Below are 17,577 nucleotides of genomic sequence, written 5' to 3'. Positions count from 1 at the left end.
TTCTCCTTCTGACCAGGGAATTTGAGCCTACTTTTGTGGGACTTTGCTGAGCCAGCACCTGCACAGCGGGTCAGTCCCCCCCGCTTGTGCATCACCCTCCACCTCCTCTGCCTGACCCAGTCCTCAAAACCACCGCGTTTCTACAACACAGAGGCTGAAACCTTATGCATCCCCCCCCACAGCTCCTGCCACTCCCCAAATCCTCCCCCCGCCCCATTTGCACCCAGCGGAGAGGGACATTGACCCCACACAGCCCACACACTTCCCAGCACAATGGCCTGAGCCACCTGATGTGGCAATGCCAGGTGTGTAGGCGTGCCAGGGCATCCAGTCCCGAGTTTCCGTGTTGGCAGCGCTGTCCCGCTCCCGGCAGTCTCTTGGAGGTGTGGGAGACAGGGCAGGACCTGGCAGCCACTCTGGCAGGCGGAGTTTGTGCTCCCAGCGTGGTTCTCCTCATGCACCCCGTTTGCAGGGGTTCATCTGCCCTGGCTGCCCCCCAACATGCCTGAGCACACAGCCACCTCGAGGCTCCGGCTCTCCGGGCTGTGCTTCCTCCTCCAAATCCTCAACATCCTCCTCTTCGCCGTGTTTGCCCGGTACAGCCCCGAGAGCAGCCCCAGCCACTGCCCCCCACAGCTGGACTGCAGCCAGAGAAATCAGGACTCAGGTTTCCAGCAGCCCCGTGAGTACCCCCACGCCCATGGGTGCAGAGCAGCTCTGCTGAGGGGGTGGCACGGGGTGTCACTGTGCTCAGTTCATGCTGCAGACCTGTCACAGACCCCAGAGTTAGAGGGAACATCAAGCTTCAGGGTTGGGGTACTGGTGCATCCCAGAGGGGGTAAAGCAGACATCCTGCAAGGATTTCTGAAACGCTTGGACAGAGCCAGCCCCAAAAGAGGGATATTTGGGTTAGGACACGTGTTAGAGCAGCTGGAGCTCAGAGGGGATCACTGAGTGACAGGAAAAACTAGGGCTCATCCTCCCATGCCTGGTAGGGAGCACAGCAGCTGCTCCTGGCACTTTAGGGTCTGTAAAGCTTCACACTGACCCGCTGGGTTTGGCAGTGCCGGGGGATTTACACTGAGCCCCTTCCCCAGAGGATTTGGCTCCCTGGGTGCTACCGCAGGGTCCAACGGGGGGCTGGGGGGAGTCTGCCCTGCTGGGAGCATCCTACTGCATGCTGGGCATCCCTGCAGAACTCCCGCCGGGATGAGGGGCTGACCCTCGCTTTCTGCAGCAAAGACAAGGTGGTCAGTGGGAGAGGAGCCTCGGAGTGTCCTGGCTGAGGGAGGGGAGCGAGTGGAGCCGCTGGGCAGGGAGCTGGCAGCTGGCAGGTTCTCCTGGTTTCACCTGCCCGCGGAACCCCACCCAGGCAGTGACTCATGGAGAATGCCGGGCCACAGCTGTCGGCTCAAGGGGTGTAAATGGCATTTAGCCCAAGCAACAATCAAGTACCCCACCCTCTGGTTTGCCACCAAATGGTACCAGACTAGTCCCAGTTCTCTGCTCATCCTTCCTCTCTCCTCATCCCATGAATTGGGATGTGATGTTTCTGGGGACAGCAGTGAGGTCCCAGGGGTGCTGACATCTCAGACCCATCTTCATGCTGGTCTAGTGGGTGCAGACAGCTCTTGGCCACCTCAGGAGGTTTCTGGGCTGTGGGGTGAACCGTGTGAGTGTCCTGAGATATCTGGACAGGGCACTCGCAGACAGGGTGACCGGGAGCCCTGCAAAGGGTGACTGGGCCACGTCAGGCAGGGATGGCTTTACCTGGGCCTGGCACTCCCACTGCAGATCTCCAAAGAAGATCATCCACCATGGTTCCAGACACACAGCAGTGGAGTGAGCCTTCAGCTCCCCAAAGCCTGTCAGAGCAGGGGGGGTCTTAGCCCCGTCTCAGTCCCCTCAGGGACCAGCAGGCAGGAGGGCGGCTGCCTGCCCTCAACACCTCCAGACCCATCCTTCTGCCTCTCTTCTGCCAGGTTTCTGGGATGTCCACATCCAAGTGCTGCTCAGCTTCGGGCTCCTGGTGGCATTCCTCGGCCGCTATGGGCCAGGCAGTGCGGCCATCAGCATCCTCATCGTAGCCTTCGCCATCCAGTGGGCTGTTCTGCTCCAGGGGTTTTTTTACTTCTTCCTCAACGGCAAAATTTACGTGGGAGCTCAGAGGTAAGGCAGGAGGGAGCTGCTGCTGCCCAGACGGCTCATCCCAGCCCAGCCCTGGCACACTGGCTCCCTCCTCTGTAAAACTCATGGCTCTGCTTTGGAGGAGGATTTTGCAGACAAGCAGGACCAGGCCTGTGCATTGTTCGAGTACCGCCCTAGTAAGGGCTGTGTGAGTACTGCCAAGGCTGCAGCCAGGCTGCACCCTGGCCCCCACCTGCCTCAAGCCCAGCCATCCCTTTGTCACCAGCATCACAAGGCTCTGGCTGCCTGTCCAGCTTGCAGGAGCAGTGGGATGCAGGGCCTGGGCTGTGGGCTCGGCTCCTGTCCCCCCTCAGCTCTCCCCCAGCTCCCGTGCTCATCCCTGGCAGTGCCAGCTCCAGTCCCACACCTTTCCTCTCCTTCCCAGTATGGTCAGTGCTGACTTCTGCACCGCAGCTGTTCTGATCTCCACCGGGGCTGTTCTAGGCAGGGTAAACCCTGTCCAGATGCTGCTGCTGGCCCTGCTGGAAGTCACCGTGTGCACTCTCAATGAATACATCCTGCTCAGTCTCATGGGGGTGAGTCACCGACTGGGGAGCCACCAGAAAGGGAGCGGCTGTGGGTTTAGGCTGCTCATGTCACGTTCTGCCTCGTCTGGAGAGACAAATCCCTTATCCCCACTTCCTGCGTGATGCTTGTCTGTACTCACCAGGTAAGAGACAGCGGACGCTCCTTGACCGTCCACACCTTTGGTGCTTATTTCGGCTTGATGGTTTCACGGGTCTTGTACCAGCCCCACAAGGACAAGAGGAAGAGGGAAGAGCAGCAGGACATGGGGCACCAGTCGGATGTCTTCGCTGTGGTTGGTACGGAGCTCGAATCCTACAACACCTGAGTCATAGAGCTGGTGAGGGAAGGGTCTTCACCAACATGAGGACAGTGAGGCTGTGGCTTTGGCCAGGAGATTCCTGCAAACCATCAAGGACAGATGTCCTCAACCTCCCCAGGAACCTGTCATGGGGCTGCACCACCCTCTCCTAGATAAGGCTTTTCCCTGTGTCCTACTGGTACCTCCCTTGCTGCAAGCTGTGGCCACTTGCATCTCTTGGCACTCACGAGAAGTTTCTGTCCCACAAGGGATTAACTCCAGCATCAAGACCTGCCTGTTCTACTCCTTGCAGGAACCATCTACCTGTGGATCTTCTGGCCCAGCTTCACCTCTGCCACCACAGTCCTCGACAATGCTGAGAACTGGGCAGCGCTCAACACCTACTTCTCCCTGGTGGCAAGTACCATTGCCACCTTCATCCTCTCTCCTGTCCTCTACGAGGAGAGCACCCCACGAATGGTAAGTCCTCTCCTGGGACAAACCCAAACCTCATGCCCTGCCCACACCATGCCCTACAGGGATGGTGAGCCTGAACACACCCAGGGCACACGGGGATGCTTATTAGGCTTCCTTAGGCTCGTTAAGAACCAGTTTGATTCCTGAGGAAGACAACCCCTCCCAGTCCCTTGCTGGGGTCAGGGTTCCCCTGACCATGTCCTGCTCCATCAGGTTCAGATCCAGGATGCCACCCTGGCTGGCATGGCCGTGATGGGTATGGCTGGGGAGATGCTGGTCACCCCCTTTGGGGCCCTCATCGCAGGGTTTCTGGCTGGTCTGATCTCCCCACTTGGCTTCAGATTCTTCACGGTGAGTCACCTTGGGACAGCCAAGGACACTGATCCCAGGTCAGGGAACCATCTGCCTTTGGCAGCAGCTGCACGGCCCACCTGCAGCTCCCAAACCTGCAAACACGGGGCTGCAGCACAGACTCCCTGGGCAACCGACCCCCATCCCAATACCAGCTCTTCCCTACCCTCCCCAGCCCATGCTACGCTCCAGGCTGAAAATCCAGGACACGTGTGGGGTTCACAACATCCACGGGCTGCCGGGGATACTGGGGGCCTTGCTGGGGACGCTGCTGACGCTGCTGGCCACCGCAGACACTTACAGTGACAGGTGAGAGGAGCCAGAATCAGGGGTGCCAGTGACTTGATGCACCAAGCTGGGACCACCACGACCCCTGAGATCAGGGCTGCTCCACTCACCCTCTGTGACAGCACCCCTTCAGAAGACATCACCCAGAGCCACGAGCCTGTGAGAACACGCTCCCGAAAGCCTGTCCCCTCTCTGGCTTACAGGCTGGAGCTTGTGTTCCCGCTGATGGCCCAGGGCAGCCGGACGATCACTGACCAAGCGTTGATCCAGCTCAGTGCCCTGCCCCTCACCCTGCTGCTTGCAGCGCTCGGGGGCTGCCTCACAGGTGAGTTTTGCCTCCAGTGCAACGGGATGGAGGGTGCGAGGGGCAGGGGGATTGATGGATTTTGGGGGGAAAGGGCAGGAGCAGCCCCAAAGCAAAGCATCCCCATCAGGCAGGCCGGGCAGAGCCCAGTGGTGCTCAGCGCTGGGCAAACCCAGTGGAGGTCGGGGCTACCCCCCGGGACCAGGGCTCCTCTTGGGGCCGGGTTTCCCCCAGGGGCCGGGGCTTCCCCTGGGTTCGGGGCTCCCCCTTGGGTCCTGCTCCCCTCGGGGCCGGAGCTGCCCCCGGGTCCGTGCTCCCCGCTGTGTCCGGAGTTTCTCTCGGGTCCGGGGCTCTCCTCGGGGTTGGAGCTGCCCCCGGGGTCCGTGCTCCCCCCGGGGTCCGTGCTCCCCCCGGGTCCGTGCTCCCCCCGGGGTCAGGGCTCCCCCCGGGTCCGTGCTCCCCCCGGGGCCTGGGCTCCCCCCGGTCCCGGCTCCCCGGCGCTGCCGCTAGATGTCAGGGGAAGCCCGGGCAGCGGCCGCCCCGCTCTCAGACGCCCTCGCCCGGCTTTCGGCGTCCGCAGGAGCCGTTCTGAAAACCAAGGTGCTGAGATCTCCCCCGGACGCGCAGTACCTGGAAAACACCGTCCTCTGGGAGGTAAAGCTGGGGAATTGCTGGTAAAAAGGGGTTTATGGGGCTCAGGCAGCAGCAGGGGTTGGATGTTTCCCCCAGCCGCTGGTGCTCTCCCTCCTCTTGCAGCAGCATTTAGGGCAGGAGAGCTGCGGTAAATGCCCCTGGTCATGGAGTCAGAGAATCCCTGACTCATTTCAGGTTGGAAAAGCCCTCTAAAAGCACCAAGTCCAACCGTTCCACCACTGCCAAGGCCACCACTAAACCATGTCCCCAAGGGCCACATCCACAAGTCTGTTAAATCCCTCCAGGGATGGTGATTTACTCCAGCCTGTGCCAGAGCTGGACAACACTTTCAATGCAAGAATTTCCCCCAATATTCCATCTAAACCTTCCTGGTGCAACTTGAGGCCATTTTCTCCTGCCCCCACCCAGCCCCGATCTGCCCTGAGTAGGGCCCATTTCTGCCCCTCTCCATGTCTCTGGTGCAGGTGGCCGAGGAAAGATGTGACCCCAGGGCAGGCGGAAAGGAGCTGGGCATCAGCACCTTGGTGTAATGACCGCGAATCCCCGGTGAGGTCCTGCACCACCAATCGTCTGTCATTGCCAGTGCCCGCTGGCTTCTGGCAGCCTGAACTTCCCAGCAACCTGCTCTGGAGACAGCCACACTCCTTCCCATGCAGGAGCCAGCTCCTGGCCCCAAACGTTTTGGGAGCAGCTGGGGGTCCCCAGGCCTTTGCAGGGTGAAGAGGTGCTGCAGTATCCTGGTGCTTGTTGTGGGAGCAACACGGCTCTTGCTCCCAGGGACACCTCAGGGTGTCCAGGCTTGGCTCAGCTCTTCCTCTCTCTGCTCCTTGCCTCAGTTTCCCCATCTGCTGCTCTCTGAAGGAACGCAATGAGAGGAGGAGGGACGACTGCGTTGGGGAATGGGCACAGGAGGCTGAACAGAAAGCAGCGAAGACTTTGTACAGACACTTTTGCACACAACAATTAAAATATATGGATTTTTTTGTAGCTTCAGGATTTGCCCCTGAATTCTCACAGCAGCTGCCCAGCTCTGCTGGCTGTTTCCTCCAGGTGTCATTCCAGGGAGGAAAGCAAAGCCCCCCAGTTTTCCCTGCACCCTAAACACTGATGCCCATTTGTTGGGTTTCATGGGTTGTCCCATCCACCCGAGGATGGAGTGTGGGACAGCCCGAGCAGCCAGCACCCAGGGGCAGGAGCAGGGTGACACCGGGGTCCCCAGTGCAGGGGTGACCCCGGCCTTGCCCTAACCACTCATCACCCTGCACCAGGGGCTGGTGCCAAGGAAGAGCCCTCCTCTCAACAAATAAATGCCCCCAGCACTCAGCCCCGTTGTGAGAGAGATGCTCCTCTGGCCACTGCAGCCCCGGGACCCCCAGAACCCCGGCCCCACATCCCCCTGCAAAGAGGCTGTCACCCCCCCCGCCTGTCCCAGGTGTGGTCAGCAGCCCCCAGACCTGCCTGGGAGCAGATAGGAACACCCTGGGAGTGTGGTAGCTCGAGAAAAGCCACAGAGGGTCCTGCAGCAACCAGAGCAGGGGCACAGCCCCAGAGGACTCCTAGAGGGGCTATGGTGGATGTGCTGGGGGTCCCCGGTGGGGGGACACCTCGGGGTCCCACCTCCCACGAGCCTGGGGTGGCTGCCAGACACTTTCACACTTGCTGTGCCAGACTCCGGCACTCACCATGTGGGATTCCCGCAGGCACTGGTGTCCCCAGCTGCCAGCACCATCCCTGAGGAGGGGCCCACAGCCCCACCCCACGCAGAGGGGACAGGGGGTGCAGGGCCAGCACAGCGAAGTTTGGGGCAAGTGCTTTGCTACCCAATCAAAGTAGCGTCAGGTGGGACCATCCTGTTCTGATACCTGCTGCTGTTGAAGGACACAGATTTCCTTCAACTGACTGAACAAAAAATGCAAAAAAGTCAATGAAAAGCATTTGTTTGCAGGTGATCATAAAACGTCACTTTAAAACACAGCAAAAAGTCAAAACTTCTTGGTTTGATATAAGTCGAACTATCACTTTAACTTTTCCCACTTTCGTTGTCCGTTACAGAAAACTGGTGACATCAGCACATTAAACGCTTTGGTGTCACTGAAATTCCGTGACAAGACACAGGGAAGTGGGTCACCGTCCCCGTTTCTGCTGCCACTTCAGGCGCTGGGGAAGGTTTCTGCAGGGACCACAGCCTCACTCGTCGCTCAGGCGGCAGGGGAGGACACGTCCCTGTACCCACGTCCCTGTGACACGCTGGAGGGAGAAGAGGGATGCAAGAGGGAGAAGGGGCACGAGGGCTGGTGGCCCGGCAAGGGGGTGCTGGGCTCCAGTCGTCGCCCCTAGCCTGAGGTGCAGGGCTCACCCCAGCCCCGCGCCATCCCCTCCCACCTCACCTCCTTCCCAGCCCTCTCCTCCCCTTTCCCAGGCAGCCCCCTTCTCCTTTTTGATCTCCTCGCAGCACATTTCAAAAGCAACCCACTGCGACTGGAAGAAAAGCCCCTCCAGTGAGATCATTGCGAGACCCCCAGACGTCGGGGTCGGGTGTGAAATGGACCTCCCTCCTCCTCCCCTCGCCCGGCCCCCGGCCCCTCTGAAAGGCTGTTATGTTTTGTAATCGGATTAGGGGAGCCCTGCGCCCTCCCCACGCCCGTTCCCCGGCGTGCCCGGCCCGCGGCCGCCGCTCTCCCCGGCGTTGTTGAAGCGCGGCGGCCGCGGGCGCGAAGCTCTCCGTGCGGCGGCGGCGGGAGCCGGGGACGGCGAGAGCCTGAAAGGTTTAGTCAGCGAACAAATTGCTTCTCTGTAGGGGCCGTTTTCTTCCCAAGTTGAACATAATGATGGCAGTTTGAGGAACAGATGGTGCAGCTAAGCAGATAATCCCGCCGGCCCCGGGCTCCGGGAGAGGCAGCGCCGGCTCTGCCCGCAGCGCCCGGGGCCGTCCTGGGACGGGAGGGTCGCGGCGGTGTCGGGGTGACGATCGCACCCTGGCCGAGCACGAAGAGCTTGGGCGAGCACCCCACCTTCACACGTCTTCTGCCTCGGGGGTGGTTTGGGTGCCAGACGCCGCTCGTGCCTCAGTTTCCCCAGCCCTGCAGGGAGCCCTCTGCTCCGTCACTTTTCAAGGCAAGGCTCACCTCCAGATCGCAGCCTGACCTGGGGAGATGTAATGTGAGACAGAACAGCTTTCCCTGCACTGGAGCAAAGGACAGCTGAGAACAGCTCATTTTACTCTCATTTTCCTATTTTGCCTCTCTCTCCAACAGTATTCAAGATGTGGAAAGAGCTGAAGGAATTCCACCATCTCGCAGGGATTGGGTGTGCAGTGTGCCCGTGTCAGGCTCAGGCATGCCGGGATCTGCCTGCTAAATGAATATTTAAAATACATCAGCGGGAAATGTCCAGGGCCCCACAGACACGATGTAGGCAGGGCAAGGCACGGACACATCTGCGCGGAGCAAGCCTTGCCCACCTGCCCATGCCACGTTGGCACCAGGGACCCTTCTCCACGCCACGGGGCTCTCACAGCCTTCAGGACACACTCCAGGCACACTGCACCGCATGCCTGTGTCCGGCGGGTTCATTTAATTCATGTTCCAACCCCCTCCAGCCCTGTCCCCCGAGAGCCCCGGCTCTGACAGCTCCTCTGCCCTCTCCGTGGCAGCCCAGCTGCCAAGAGACCTGCCTAATTCACCTCTTGCTAATGCAGGAGCTCAATCAGCTGCTCGAAGGGTGTTTTACAAGTCAAAGCAATAACAACATCCCTCTGCTACAGCTGGGGAAACTAAGGCACACAAAGAGGTGCCCAAGAGTCCATTGGAATTAGAAGCAGGACAAAGCCCGGGCTCCCGGAGCTCCCGGCGTACATGTCCTTACACATCCACAGCCCCCACCACCTCCCCCCCACCCGGAGCAGCTGATGCCGTGTGCTGTTTGATAGAAAGCCAGCTAATCATCTTTCCCACCTTCGTTAGAGTGTGAATCGTTATCCCAGCAACACCTGTAAAGCTCCTTGTCAGACAAGGCTGGTGCGCACGTCTGATAATGGGCACCATATGGGAGAGGGAAGGCTCGGGAGAGGAGCAGGGGCCCGACCATCCCCACACTGAACAAAGAGCAGTCCCCGACGGCTTCCCGGTACGGGCCAGAATCACCAGCACTGGTTTGAAAGACCAGCAGCAAGGGGAGAGCCCAGGGAGAGCCGGCAGCGGAGGAAGAGCCACCACTCCTGGCACTGAACACCTCAATAACTCCCTGGCAAAAGTGACAAGTGAAGCTTAAAGGCAGGGGAGCCACCGAGCCCTGCTCTCCACAGCATGCCCGAAGCCTGGGACCGGGCACCCCAAATCCTCCAAAGCACATCCCACCATGCCTTGGAGCCTCTGCTCGCTGCCAGCCTTGCAGTGGCACCGCAGGTGTAGGAAAAGCCTCCCACAGGTTAGAGGGTGACAGGGAGGCCACGGTGTGAATTAGAGACAGGTCCCTGTGCTTGGACTGATCCAGAGCCCCCCGGGCTTCCTCCCTGACCTGAAACTTTGGGGGCAGAGCTCAGCCCCTCTGCCAAGCCACCCCCCAGTGAAAGTCCCCATTGCCACTGCAATTACAGAACCACGTTTCCAGGCCCCCATTCATTGCCAGCGGCGTAATGAGCCCCCGGGCACCATCGGCGGGGGCAAAGCAATTAAAATCGCTGCTGTGGTAGCTGCGTGGGTGGCTCTGGCGTGGGCTGCTGCCAGTGCCCGTTTTGGGGCGAGTGGGCACCACCAGGCCGGACAGGGCCTCCGATTGCTGCATGTCCCTAGGGGTGAACAATCGACTCGTTCTTCCCCGGGTTCAAAGAATAATAAAATAAAATAAAGAGGGAATAAAGGCCCCAGTAAAGCTGGGAGTCAAGTTTATTTACAAACTGAGTATGAAGTGAAGGGCCTGGAACAAAGGTGTTATGTAAGGGACAGTCACTAAGGGGCTCTTTACCCACGCTAATTGCCACTTGCTCCACGATATCCATTTATCTCGCAGCTGAAATGGCCTCCTCAGGCTTGTGGGTTCAAGCACTGCTTGTTTGCAACGCTGCCCAGCTCAATTAGTGCACCAGCGCAGGGGCTGGTGCAGTCCCACCACCCAAACCCACCGGGAAGCCTCACACCTCCCTGAAAAGTGGGATCACGCCCACAGTGGGTGGATGTGCTGGTGGGCACGTGGCTTGGTAGGGAGAGGTGCTGCCTTGCGTGGGACCTCGGTGTCAGTTGTGTAACAGGGAGGGATAACGGGGCTCAGTTCTGCAGGAGGGACCTCGAGATCATCCCAACCCAGCCTGGGTGGTGAGGGGCAGAAAACCATCATGGGATTCTTGTGGAGGCAGCTGCGAGAATGATGGCCCTGAAAGGAGAACGAGGTCTGGAGAGGATGGACAGAACCCACTGTTTGTGATGGCGTTTCCCAGGGGTCCAGCTGGAAACTGCCCTCAGGTACAAAAGCCCAAAAGGCAGAAACCAGTATAAAAACCACCATGGGGAGAAGAAGCTGCTGCGATTGCTGCAGGGCCTTCCTGCAGTATGTGGCCTTCCTGCTCCCATCCCTGCCCTCAGCCTTGGCATGTCCAGGGGCACAGGGACCACAGAGGGACCATTAGCTCTGCTCCAGCCAAACTGTCAGGAAAGGGAGGAAGATGAGGTGGCAGCACCCCCAGGAGCCAAGAGGTCAATTTTATTGACAAACTGCCTCTTGAATGGAGCACGGGGAACAATGCCGGCCTCAGCCCGGGTCAATCGGGACTCTGTAAAGCAAGGGGCCGGCTCCAGTGGCCCCGGGAAAGCCCTCCAGGCGAGTGGCCTTTACCAACGTGTTTGCATAACCTCTGACCCCTTCTTTTGGGGTTTAATTGAAATCCCAGCTTGGTGACAAATTGGCATGACCAGCAGGCCGGAGGCTGGGAGGGTGAGCGTGGAAGCGATGCCGGAAAGGCCCCTCCCTGCTCCGGCACTGACCGACCTGCTGCCCCTTCCTCTCCTGGCACCTGCGAAGCCCAAGTTGTGTTTCAGTCACACCCTGCTCCTTCCTCTGATCCCGTGCCACTGCCCAAAGGCCACCACAATGGGCTTGGGCCAGGTAACTGCCCGAGTCCACCAGCAGCTCTGTCTCAATACAGGCAGGAGCAGGCAGGCACTGTCTGAGGTGTGTGAGCCTCCTTCAGGAACGCTTTGGACTGAAGTCTCCTCGGACTGGAATGCTCTCATGCTTTGTTAATCACAGAGCTCGTTAGGCTGAGGCATTTGCAGTTTGCACCCTGGCAAACCCCCACCACACAGAGCCCTCTCCCTCCCTGTCCAAAGGGAAAGGTCACAGCCCTTCTCTAGTCTTGTCTTGAAGTAAAAATGGCTTTTTGGAGCCAATAGTAGAAATGAGCTTCTGAAAAAACAAATGTAACTGAAGTCCCAAAGCAGTTCCCACTGACTGGGGATCAAAAACTGACACTGAGCCAAATGGAGCTGAAGTCGTCCTATTTCAGAAGTTCCTGGGAGAGAGATGACAAATGACAGAATTCCCTGTGATGGCAGAAATCTCATTTTCTGCAGAAACCAGACTAAAAACAAAGAGAAAAAGCCCCAAACCAGACTCCTCACAATCCCCATCCCTTTTACAGAGCATTTGCAGCATCCCAGCTGCTCCGTGCAGCACATTGGTGATGCAGAGCTGTGCTCCATGGAGGTACCAGTGCACCTAAGAGGGATGTCCAGGTGGGTATTCCTGCTGGCTAAAGGGACTCCACAGAGTTACAGCAGAATCCTCCAAAGTGCAAATATTTTCCCTCCACTTTTCTTCCTGTCCCACAATACCAGATTCTGGGATTAGACTGCAGAATTTTCCTGCCCACAGGTAAAGATTTAATATTTCACATTCTGTAGATCATCCAAGATGAATCCCAGCTGCCCTTTAACAGGGTTGGGATAACGTCTGGTACCATGTGCAACCAGACCCCAGAAGTGCAAACGGCACAAGTGAGGCTGGAACTATTCCCACCTAAATCCATGCAATTTCCATGTGCAGGCAGGAGCTTGTGAATCACTGAGGCTCCTGCCCGTAGTTCTGTTGGCCCTGCCCTGTAGGATTTCACTGGTCCTGGAGGAGCACCCTGCACTTTGGAGCAACAGTCACACATTTTGCACTACCAACACAAGACTTTCCCTCAGGAGCGTGTCTGTACATCCAACTCACACTGAAGCACCTTAAAAACAGAGCAGTCCCACATTGAGGCAAAACCCAAAAATATCTCCATTGCCGCCTGCTTTACTGTCTGCACCTCATTTGCAAATCATTTACAGGGATTTTTACATATCCTAAAATACTTCTAATTGCAGGTTTCGTGTCTGTCATCCGTCACTGATTAATACATTTCGTTGCTATTATTGTTATTATTACTATTAATCGTGCATCCATCCAATTCACAAATCAAAGTCTGTTGCCCAGGATGGAGCCAAAAGAACCAGGTTTGCTTCCAGGAGGTGCAGCCACCAGAGGTGATGAGACTCATAAGAGCAGCCCCTTGCCCTCGTAGATCTCAAACTGGTTTGCAAAGAGCAGCAGATCACCATTTGGCAGAAGAGGTACAAGGTGGGGGGCAAATCGGCCCCAATGGCTCCAACAAACTGGGGGTACTGGTGGTGAGTGGACAATTCAATCCCTTCACCCTCCTACCTCCCCATGCCACCTTGCAGTGTGCCACGTTTCAAGGAAAAGAATTTTCAGCGTGTCATTTTGTTTTGTTAACCTCCTTCTCTCCCAGCCCCACACACCACTGGGAATAAATCTGGGATGATTTTATCCCCCCACCGTTTCTGCCCCCACCTGCCAGGACAGCCGGGTCCTCACGCTCTGCTGGCTGTCACTTAGCCACCTTCCCGTGTGCCCCGTGGGTCACTATTCCCCCAAACAACCTTCGGTTTCCACCAGTTGAAGATCTTAGAGGCTTCTTGCACAAAACCCTTTGAGGTATTTCATGCAAGGCTTGAAAAGGCTCCTGCTTCCTCTGGGGGGCATTATCATGACAACCGGCTTTAATTCAGTGCAGATCCAGGCTCCCAGCTGGATCTGCAGCCACGCCAAGTCCCCCTGACACCCTTCAGCTGGCACAGAGAGGCCAAAGGAGCGCACGGGTCCCAGGATCACGGGGAACTGGCCCAGCCCCATTTCCCAGTCCCCATCCTCATATATATTCCCTTCCAGTCGCCCCGCACTGTTCTCTGCGCGTTCTTCTTTTGCGAGCGCTGCCCTCCTCTTCCCCACTCCCACCGGGCGCTTCCCCCCTCCCGGCGGTCCCTCCTCTGTCCCCAGCATCCCCCTTTCTCTCGGCTCTCTATAAACAAAGCGCCTCAGTGTCTGGGGGAAGAAAAGTTGCATTATGCAAATGGGAAAAAGCGAACAGGAGATTTCTCACTCCGAGAACCCCCATTCCGGGCCTGCACCTCGGTTTCCATGGCATGACCAAAGCCTGCTGGAAGCTGGTTTGCATACGGATGAGAGAGGAGATGAAATCAGCACGAAAGCCCATCGCTGACAGAACACCATTGTTTCGCCTGTCTGATTTGGAGGCTAATGAAACGCCATTAAAAAAAGAAAGAAAGAGGAAAAAAACCCCGCCGCTTTCATCCTGGCTTTGGTCAGGGATGGGGAGGGGGGTTAAATATGATGACGGAAGATCATCGGCACTATCGGACTTGGGGTGAAGGTATTCTGGCACCGGGGAAGGAAATTCCCAGGATGCACTGCCCCTGCAAGCCGGAGCGATGCCGACAGGAGATGGTGCTGTGGGCAGAGCACTGGGCTGGGAGAGGCTGCCAAGGCAAACCCAGCTCTGCTCCTCTCCGGGAGACACAGCAGCACCCGGGCATGAAAACAGCCCAACTGCAGCCACGAAGCTGCCCATCGCACGGCATGTCTCAGGGAGTGCATCCATCGCCTCATAAACACGCCATGTCCAGGAGAGGCACTGGAGCAGGCTCGTGGGCTGGGAGCAGGCTCTCCTGGGTCACAGGCTTTCAGGGTGGAATGAATTAAAAACTGTGAATAAAAGGCCGGGCTGGGGGGAAGGTCAGGGAACTGCTCGGTGCTTCCATGCTCCTTCACCACACAAACCCTGACTCTGCTGGTGGAGAGGGAAGAGACAACACAAACCAGAAACACACATGTGCCCCATCTGCCCCATCCCAACAGCCTCCTTGGGCTGCTCCTGATGCTCCAGTGCATGCCAGCACCTTTCACAGGGCTCTGAAGAGTGGGATGGATGGAGCAGGAGCATGGCCACTGGCTCTTGGCCCTTGGTAGCTCTCCTGCCCTTGGCCTTGCCATGGCCACCCAGTCCCTTTCCCGCTGCCCCGCTGCATTGTTTCCAGTGTGTTCCTTCGAGAACAGCATGATTGGCCTTGAAAGGGCTGATTTGCTTTCCCCGGTCCATTGAAACGCCGGAGACCAAAGCCTGTTCCCTCCAGGCGCTCGGGAACCTGGCACCCTTTCCACTTCGCTTCCCTGTGCCCCTCAGCCCAGGGGCTCCTGCTGAGATTTTGCTGTCAACAAAGTTTTGTTCCCTTTCTAGGGCGGCGCAGAAGGGACACAAGGACCTTGAAAATGGCAGATTCTTTGACACAGCTATTCTCTTTCGACCCCCCTGGCTGAATAAACAACTCACAAAAATGGAGTTTACTGTATTTCCTCCTCAGGGGGAAAACACTGCATCTTGGTCCTAATTAATTTACCTAATTAACATTGGGTCTGTATGCAAAGACCTCTTTCTGTACTGGCCGGGACAGAGGAAATAACAGGAATAAAATATATTCAGGCATCTCTCAGCCCTGACTGTAAAAGGGACATCGCAGGATGAACTGTGCTGCACTGATCATTTCAGCCTCAGAGACAGCGTCTGCAGGAGAATGGCCTCCGCCTCCACCTCCCCTCTGTTTGGGGCCAAACCACACCAGCGTCTTGACATTGGGCAGGAGGTGCAGCGCATGTCCCTGGGGAATTCACTGCTGGGACAGGCTCGGGGGGATGGAGCAGGAGGGATATCAAGGACAGATCCTGTGAAGGAGGGGAGCAAGGAGGATGCCCACGAACAGAGCACAGCTCAGGCTGCTGGGCTGACCCCTGTGCTGCCTTTACCAGCAAGCTCTGTGCCCGTTTGTACCTGCCTGGGGCCAGCTCCATGTTTAGAGCCCGAATTTTCCCGGGGCTTGCCCAGCTCCCAGGCAGTCGCTGCCCGCCTTCCCCGCTCCTGCCTAGGAAAGCCCTGCTCTGCTATTTTGTTCTTTTCCCTGCCAGATGCCAGCTCTCTTCAGCCTCTTTCTTCTCCCCACGCTTTGCTTTGCCGCATAGTTCCGGAAATCAGAAACAAAAGAAGAGGAAAGAAAATAGGCTGGATCTGGGGGGGAGGAGGGGGAGTTTCCCTTCCGTTAAGCTTTTTCAGCTCTCGCTGCCTCCCAATATGAGACACGATATGGCACCTCACATGACGAGCGCTCGCCCCCACGTGCGCGTCCACGTGATGGGATGCCCAGCTATGCCAGGCTGCTGAATGGAGGCGAGCGGAACAGGCTGGGTTTGAGCCCGACCTCTTTGGCAGGAGGAACAGCAGGAGGTAGCAGAAGCTCCTCTCTGCTCTCGCTCTGCAGCCCGAAGCTGCACGGCCGAAAGGCACAGGCTGGAGGGAAAGCATTCCCAGGCCACACGCTTACAGGCTTTGGGGCTGAGCTCAAGCAGTAAGAGCTGTGCTCTCAGGGCAGGATGTGGGCTCAGTCCCACTGTGGTTATCGGGGCCCTGCAGATCGGATTCTGGCAGCCAAGACTCCCCGAGTACTCAGTCTCTCATCTGCCTCTGCATCTTCGTGTAATCCCCCCTTTCCAACAGGGCTGGCAGCATGGGTTTAGGTGTCCACATCATCTGAATAGTTTGATTTACAGACATTTTTGGTTTATAAAGGGAGATCCCCCATCCCAGGCTTCGTATTCATTCACTAAAATGGCCAGCAATCACCCTAGAATTTGCTTTCCACAACAAATAAAATCCCAGCTCAGTGTGTGTTTCCATTTGGAAGTGTCAGCTCCCACTCCAAGCACGCTGCCTTTCCCGACTCCCCTCATTGATGACAGCACTGAATTTCAATGCCACCATAAGCAGCTCCCACCCTCAGGAGCCCTGTCAGGATTCTCCAAAATGAAGGTGGAATGGGCAGGACCCTCTGATCATCCCGGTGGACAAGGAGGAGAGAGGGAAGGTGTCTGCAGCACAGGCATCACCCTCTGCCTTGCTTTGCCGAGGGAGAGTTGGAGTCTCAGCACTGGGAATGGTGCCGGAGCTGCTTGGAGCCGCATGGGGCGGGGGCTGGCTGGCTCCAGCCACCAGTGAGAGCTGCAAAAAGAGATGAGAAAATGGGCCATGGAGGCACGCCAGGAAGGGACACGCTGAGGCCGACACAAGGGCCCCAGCACTGCCTTGGCACTGGGGCACCTCCCAGGCTGGGATCTCTCTCTGCCGGAGGGAGAGCAGGGCCAGCACCTCGTTGTCACCCAGCTCCCAAAGCAAAACCCAGCACGGCCTCAGTGGGGCACAGAGCTGGCGAAATCAGTGCAGAGCACCAGTCCTGCCAGAAGCAACCATTGCCACAGCCCAGCACGCCAGCTGTATCCTGTAGGAGAGACCTCAGACATCTTCACCTGCCACTGGAGCAGGAGCAGGGGATGCTCCCACCACCAGAAACCTGCTATTAGTGGCAGGTGCTCTGTCCACCCCATTTCCAGCTGCCGCCAGACTTCCAGTAATTCTCAGTGACCTCATTTTCACTTCATTTTGTAAATCATTTTTGGGTTGTTGTTTTTCATTTTACTCAGTTTTTAATTTGTTGTTGTTTCCCTCTGAGCTGGAGTTTGTCATTTAATCAACTTAGACCCAGATATCCTGGAGGGTGTTTGGGGAAGGGGGGTGGGGGGGGGGAAGAATGCAAACGCTAATGTCACATCACCTCCCTAAAATGAGTTTTAATTGTAATCCTTTAATCCCTCTCAGATGGCCCTCTCTTCACTGATGTTTTTCATAATTATTCCTTGCCATTTTCCCATCGGTCTAAGGAGTGTCTTCAAGAGGGAGGGGGTGGAGAAAAGGCCCTTTTATAAAATAATAATAATGGGCCAAATTAAGACACAAAGAGGGAAATAACAAGGGGGCAAGGGCTGCAGAGACAGAATGGGGATTATTAATGCCTCCCCCCTCAGAAATTTCAGTGATGGTGCTCTCAGCCACCCCAATCAGTGGGCAATTGAGGCTTGTTTGCTCGAGTGGCTGCACCCTCCTACAATGACCCACATTTAGCCAAGTGGCTGCATTGACAGAGTACCAGGTGCGCAGGATTGGGAAACCGCCTCGAGGCAGCGTCTCGCCAGCCCGCCCAGCACTGAGGGGTCTGTACAGGGCTGCCCACCTCTGGGACAGTGCCCACCTGCCCGAGGATATGGCCAG

The 17,577-nt window shown here is 57.4% G+C and overlaps 1 protein-coding gene across 1 annotated transcript; it reads left to right on the top strand.

Moving 5' to 3' along the window:
• The first annotated feature begins 391 nt into the window (after positions 1-391).
• RHBG (Rh family B glycoprotein) lies at positions 392-6,080 on the top strand. Its single transcript, XM_032093691.1, has 10 exons — positions 392-682; positions 1,983-2,169; positions 2,573-2,723; positions 2,858-3,011; positions 3,327-3,493; positions 3,704-3,841; positions 4,017-4,150; positions 4,333-4,454; positions 5,014-5,087; positions 5,552-6,080. Exons 1-10 carry the CDS (start codon positions 502-504, stop codon positions 5,615-5,617), a joined length of 1,374 nt encoding a protein of 457 aa, XP_031949582.1. The 5' UTR covers positions 392-501; the 3' UTR covers positions 5,618-6,080.
• The last annotated feature ends 11,497 nt before the right edge of the window (positions 6,081-17,577 follow it).

The sequence above is a fragment of the Corvus moneduloides genome, chromosome 29, assembly GCF_009650955.1.
Source record: "Corvus moneduloides isolate bCorMon1 chromosome 29, bCorMon1.pri, whole genome shotgun sequence".
NCBI classification, from domain to species: domain Eukaryota; kingdom Metazoa; phylum Chordata; class Aves; order Passeriformes; family Corvidae; genus Corvus; species Corvus moneduloides.
This window is presented reverse-complemented; position numbering and strand designations above follow the sequence as displayed.

Coding starts and splice junctions, on each gene's coding strand:
- RHBG (XM_032093691.1), top strand. CDS start 502: ATGCCTGAGCACACAGCCACCTCGAGGCTCCGGCTCTCCGGGCTGTGC. Junction 2,724..2,857: donor TCCTGCTCAGTCTCATGGGG/GTGAGTCACCGA, acceptor TGTACTCACCAG/GTAAGAGACAGCGGACGCTC. Junction 3,842..4,016: donor TTGGCTTCAGATTCTTCACG/GTGAGTCACCTT, acceptor TACCCTCCCCAG/CCCATGCTACGCTCCAGGCT.